This window comes from Acanthaster planci, linkage group LG04 (genome assembly GCF_054643075.1).
Source record: "Acanthaster planci isolate LZ-2023a linkage group LG04, COTS_SCS, whole genome shotgun sequence".
Taxonomy (NCBI): Eukaryota; Metazoa; Echinodermata; class Asteroidea; order Valvatida; family Acanthasteridae; genus Acanthaster; species Acanthaster planci.
This window is the reverse complement of record NC_141780.1, coordinates 2,557,254-2,563,398: the sequence shown is the minus strand read 5'-3', so window position 1 is coordinate 2,563,398 and position 6,145 is coordinate 2,557,254. Positions and strand designations below refer to the sequence as shown.

The 6,145-nt window shown below is 41.7% G+C and overlaps 1 protein-coding gene across 1 annotated transcript; it reads left to right on the top strand.

Moving 5' to 3' along the window:
• The first annotated feature begins 27 nt into the window (after positions 1–27).
• Positions 28–5,369, top strand: LOC110983701 (MICOS complex subunit mic25-like). The gene is made up of 7 exons (XM_022243174.2): positions 28–234; positions 1,439–1,511; positions 1,712–1,752; positions 2,224–2,310; positions 2,840–2,910; positions 3,289–3,424; positions 3,752–5,369. The coding sequence occupies exons 1-7, from the start codon at positions 169–171 to the stop codon at positions 3,788–3,790; spliced, it is 513 nt and encodes a 170-aa protein (XP_022098866.2). The 5' UTR covers positions 28–168; the 3' UTR covers positions 3,791–5,369.
• Positions 5,370–6,145: the final 776 nt, after the last annotated feature.

Genomic DNA, 6,145 nt, shown 5'->3' with positions numbered 1-6,145 from the left:
ACATTTTAGCTGCTTCCCTGCAATAGATGCCAGACTACTGGCATAGGACGTGCATTTTACATGTCCTTGGTGTGCGGCTAATCAACTTTGTCCGTCCGAAGTTAAAGTCATGCAAAGTAACAAGTTCAGCAATATTTAGGGCGTTGGATATCTTACCTCTGAGCAGAAATGGGAAGCAGTTCGAGCACACGGAGTATTGCTGTAGAGCGGGATGCCGAGACTGGCGTCGTTAAGGTACTGTGAGCAGTACTGGTGACTGGCCCATGTGAGACTCCACGGACCCATGACGGACATGACAGAGACAGGCGGGGGGGGGAGGGTGTTGCAGGTCGTAAGTGGTAAGGCGAGCATGAAACCAGAAGTCTCGGGGAGCAGGATGGATCTACAGTTACTGTTAACTGACTATGATCAACCCAATTTAAAGTTATAAAAATTAAAATAGCCTAACTTGGCTGCGGCTTAGCCCCACTGGTGTGGCACGGACTCTCACTCCCGATCCATCCTTAGCCACACATTCGTATATGCAATTTGTGTGTCGGCGTAGTGAAAAAGTTCGGCACACCCTCTTATAATTGTAGGCGCAATTTGTTTTGCACACAGAAATTATCCTTAGCCTCTCGGCTTTCTTAGCGCCATATTGAATGATTTCACTCACATCGTTCTGGTATTTTCCAGTCTTTTTGCCTTCACCCATTCAATCTTATGGGCTCGCTCTCACAGTCGCCATCTTTACAATAACGTCGTTGTTCCATGGATGTGTGGCTAAGGATGGAGCGGGAGTGAGTGTCCGTGCCACATAGTGGGGCTATCTGAATGAATGATGCATGGCAAGTTGCATTTTGTTTCTAGGCCTAGTTCAATCATGGTTGTGAAAGATTGTTCCAAACAGAAGTCAAGTCAGCGTTTGCATACAACATCAACTGAGTGCAATTCAAATGAGTGATCGCGCAGATGGACCAATGACACCAACAGTTCCAGTGCTAGCAGAACTTAGAAGGGCTTAGCCTGTAAAGCCAATAATAATAATTGGGGAGGATTTCATTTCTTGTTGAAGAATATGTTAACCTTCAGAAAGCAATAACATGTTCGAAAAATTACATTAAGCAGGGAAAACACCTGCAGTTTTTCAGAACAGTCTCGTTGGTTTGTACTCAGGGTGTGAGGTGATGTTTGGGTTAGCAACTCTCTTGATATATTTCACCAACATCTGGTTGCATTTTTTTTGGGTAAACACTGGAGTGGTACCAAAACAATAGATTTGCTACCTTCAGCGTTCATGACTGAATGAGTATGTTGCCAGGTGGTTACAGTGGGTGGCTTAAGACTTGGAGGCCCGGATTCAAGACCTGCTGTGAACATACTTGTATCAAAGTTTTTTCTATCCTAAAAGTCGCAGTTGGTCTGCAGTGATGTGGATTCTACGCTGATTTTATCATAGGTTTCAGAGGATTTACTTCGTCGTATGCTTGGTGAAGAAAGTGCTGATCAACCAAAGTATGAGCAGCCCCAAGGTATTTGGCCTTTTCATTATCCAAGCATTTTGTGGCAATTTGAAATTTCATCTCCTGAATGATAACTTGATGCATTTTGATAACCAAATACTAGATTTGACCTGTAAATATCAGTGTGGTTATAGGCTGTTTGCAAGTTTTCCAATTTGACATTTCTGGTTTTGAACCTGGCTTGGACCTTTGATGGTATTTCTCAACAGAACGTGACCGTAGACGCTATCCAGCAACCGATGATTACAATGTAAGTCATTCAGTTGCTTCTACGTAAGTGACTCTTCTTTTCTATGATGTATATCACTGCTTCTGCAAATTCCCTGGACGCTTAGGAGCAAGGAGTTGCCTAAAGGTGCATGGAAGTGCCTGAAGGTGCACCCAGGTGCCTGAAGGTGCATGCATGCAGGTGCTTGAAGGTGTATGCAGGTGCCCATAGGTGCCTCTGTGACCTTTTCTAATGAGACTTGCAGTGGCACAATTCATCCATTTTTCTTGGTCAAAAGAAATCTGTTCGCCGTCTCAGAATGCGTTGTAACTGTCTCATTATTTTTTACTACAACATTACCAGCAGATCAGTGAATCTTGTTTGTCACAAGTTTAAACTACCTGCTAGTCTATTTATGGAGTATTTTACACTTAAGAAGTTGTTTTGCTTTGCCTGTGCGGTTGGTCATTTGATTCAACTGTTAGTGTGATGCTGATTTTCCTTGCACTGCAGTTGAAACTCTTGAATGAAGAATGGAAGGAGAGACTCTACCGATCTGAAGAACTGTGGCAGGAGAGGCTGACTGAAGCTGAGAGAAAAGTGAATATTTATTGTATTTTGTGCATTTCAGTCCCCTTTGTTAAGAGCAGACAATGAGAAAACGTTAAGTACAAAATGCCAAAGAATCAGTCAGTTACACGTAAAGTGTAACATTGAACCCCAAACCAACATTTGTTGGAAATGACGCACAGTCTGTGAAACACTGTTGGGCGTTCAGGGCTTCAGATATTTGTGATGTAACATATCAGATTTCTCTTTTTTTTGCCAAGAGATCAATATATTGATTGGACCCGTCATGAATGGACCCAGGTGCTCAAGATTTGTGTTAATTACACCAGCTTTGTAGGATATTGAAACTGGCTGTTGGTATGCGTAATGACAATGTGAAATCTTTTGCATTCTTGGTATAACCCTGCAAGTTGTCTCTCTTTTCATGTAGGGATGAACGTGCTGATAAAATATGATGCATTCTTTTTGCCCGACTGAGCACGCCCATCCCTTCATGGAAAGTGTGTTGGTAATGTTGAATGAACAAGAAATGCAACTTGTTTTTCTGATGTGACTGCAGAACGCCGCCCTGTTGCAGCTCTCCAGTGAGAAATTTCAGCAAGCTGCGGAAGAAGTTGAAGCCAAATTTATGTGAGTATGGCAAGATGGAGCTGACTAAACCTTGAACTGACCTGCTGTCAAAAATAACCAGTGTAAATGCAGTGTTAAGTGGAAGTCAATCAAGGAAGCTGATTGGCCGGATCTTTCTATTCATCCGGGAAGTATAATGCTTTAATTACCATGACAGGTCATCATTTCAAAAAGAAATTTGCAAGTTAAACACTGAAGATTTAAAGTTAGATGTGTACCAACAATTAAGGTCTGTATTAAGTACCTTATATTGCAATGTAAGGTACTTAACCACACATATGATCCACCAATGCATTGGTGAATCAAATGTGTGGGTTTCGGTATGCTGTTTGGTTTGCGTAGCTATTGAAAATGGATAGTCGTTGCCTTTTTTTGCAGAAAGCATCAGTGTGTACCCATATGCCAGAACCTACAGGGCGAGGTTTTAAAATGCTACGCGGCTAACCCCAGGAGAACCCTGAACTGCTCTCAAGAAGTCAACGCGTTCAACAAATGTGTGGATCGCAGTAGAACAGTAAGTACAACCTAGTGCATATTGGCAATTAATGACACGTTCAGCAAGATTTCAGTGCACTCAACAAGAGTACAGGTCCTAGTTGAACTGTTGATGACCAACCCCACATTGCGGTAGAATCTGATGTAACGAATTGCACTGTCTTATTGACATAAGGAGTAAGTCACGAGAGCAGCAAAATGTGAACCCGGAACGTTTCATTTCAGGGTCACAAAAACTCCCAGTATGGCCAAACTAGCGACACTGCTCAGTAACAAGTGCAGAACTCTCCCAATTTAGAACATATTTTCATGCCTTTCTGGGGGCTGTGCTCTCTTCATTTTTCAGAGTATTCTCACAAAGAAAAGTCTTGAAACAGTTTCGTAACCTGCAGTCAAGATTGGTGAGATCGAAGGTCAGATTTTTTTCATATTCACGTTTGAAGGCAACGGATCAAGGGCTGTGGAAGGCGGTACTAGGAATCTCTTTCATTCAGTAAAATTCTCTTTGTGATGCTTAGGGAAACCTATTGCAGTGGCATATCCAGGTTTGGGGTCCTGGAGGCAAAATGGAAAGTTTTCTGAAAATGACTGTCCACATGTTTTCATTCATAAAGGAATCCTCGTTACGCCCCTCGCAAGAAAGGTGGTAGTATCATTTCTGATATCTATTCTGGTATCATTTCTAAAATGCTGGTGCTTTCAGTGGTTTAGAAAATTGCCAACATGTCCCAGCCTCCCCCCTTCAATATGCCAGTGCTATCATTCTGCTAACCCACAGGTTACCAGCCAGAGTGCTCTGTCAAGTGCATTACATTTAGTCAAGACCGGTTCCCTGCTCATTTCTGCATAGCACAAAATCTCCCAAGCAGGTTTTTTTTGGGGGGGGGCATTAGGAAGCTCCATGGAAGTGGTCCTCATCTTTTGATATATAAAGCTCATGGCTCTCTGCGTCCAAGTTTTTTGGGTCAGTTGATGAAGAACATTAACAGAAATATTCAGAATAGGGAGAAAAATCCACACAATTCTAGCTTCAAGGAAGTGCAAATGATTAAATGACAAGAGGAGATAAGGACAAAATTGTACACTCTGGAATTTCATCGCTCAGTTCCCTGCCTAGTGAAGGGACAGGTTGTATTGACACCAGTAGAGGGCGCTCTTCAGTTGTCCATGTGATGATGCCCCTGTGCAGGTTGCATTGTGACTTCTGCCGATATGGTGCCATTTGCGCATAATGGGGAGGGGTGAAGGGGGGGGGCTTAAAAGGGACAAAAAATGCCTTTTTATTTTAAATACGAGAAAAAAAAGCAATTTGGGGAGTATTGAAGCGCCATCCTTCCCTAAATGATTTAAAGGTCTCACCCCCTCAAAAGTTCGCCTCCTCCCCAAGAAAGCAATTTTGTCACTGGATCTGTTCGTTAGGGTTTTTCGTTCACACCACCTAAGATATTTGATATTAATACATGTATTTGGTTTGCTATTTTACTGTGAAATTGTGAATTTTTATGAGTTGTTTAAACTGAAAGATGTATCCACAAATTTATTTGCATATCACTGAATGCATAAATTGTGAAACGATGTTAAATGTTGAGCAAATGTTGGCTTGTCAAATGTTTTTAATGGAATTACTTTATTTAAAAGTTAGCTGTGCATAGTTGAGATTCAACTGCATGCTAGTTTTAGTCACCAGACTCCGCAAGGATATTGCTTGAAAAGATTGAGGTTCTCTGTAAATTCTCCTCTTGTCGAAAAAAAATGAACAAGTAGCCTCAGTTGTTCCCAATGTTTGGGTTATGAATGTTAAAGGCAGCTTTTGCCACCATGGGTGTGGTGTGGACCCGCTTTTGTTCGAGTTGCTGTAAAGGTTCAGCTCGTAGGCATATGGACTTGTCATGAATATTCAACAGTAAACCACTTACGGTATGTGGAATGTTATTAAATTTTGATGTCCCTGACATTTCATCGTATTTATGCTCTTCTGAGACCTTTCACTGTGTTCTACAGAACAACCCATGTTGATTTTGAAAATGTGCATTGCCTTTAGAAGAACTTACAAGAATCGGTGACAATTTCTCACCTGCATGACGGAACAGAAATACTTGTAGTCCTTAGTTGCCACTGAGAATAAATTAAACGAAGTGCCTAAAATTATGGTCATCAGAAGTTTTCAATCCAATACACTTATATCAGAAATTACATACGTGGAACGCAGTCACTGTGTTATTGACATTTTTGCTTTATAAATACTTCATTAGTTTCAAAGATCAATAATTGCAAGAGACAATTTCACCCTCAAACCACAATTTGGAAGCTGCTTTGTTGCCTCCCGATTAATTCTTGAGCAAGTTTAGTACCCAAGCTTTAACAGCAGCGCGCACTTTAACTTGTGATAAGATCATACAAGATGAATGAATGAAACACGACACACAGCACGCAAGCGAGCAAACACAAATGAACCCTGGAACCCCTTCACCGTTCCCTTGACTGACAGTGAGTAAAGTGAGATTAAAGTTTACCTCCTGTAAATGACGTTAAGTATCATTCATCCCAGGCAAGATGGATTTGACAGGCCGAGGATGTTGTTTCAGTTTCATCCAATATTCTTGAACTTTCAGCCCTTTTTCAGGATGGTACAAGGGCGACCGATGTTTGTATTCTACATGTAAATACTCCGTGTACGTGGGTGCCCTGTTGCGTGCTGCGCATTGCGATGTGTGCCACAGACATCAACTGTCGCCATGAT

What these genes read in the sequence shown, in the direction of transcription:
- LOC110983701 (XM_022243174.2), top strand. Translation starts at nt 169, where the DNA reads ATGGGAAGCAGTTCGAGCACACGGAGTATTGCTGTAGAGCGGGATGCC. An exon ending in CAGCAACCGATGATTACAAT is followed by an intron (nt 1,753 to 2,223) that starts GTAAGTCATTCA and finishes CTTGCACTGCAG; the next exon opens with TTGAAACTCTTGAATGAAGA. An exon ending in GAAGTTGAAGCCAAATTTAT is followed by an intron (nt 2,911 to 3,288) that starts GTGAGTATGGCA and finishes CTTTTTTTGCAG; the next exon opens with AAAGCATCAGTGTGTACCCA.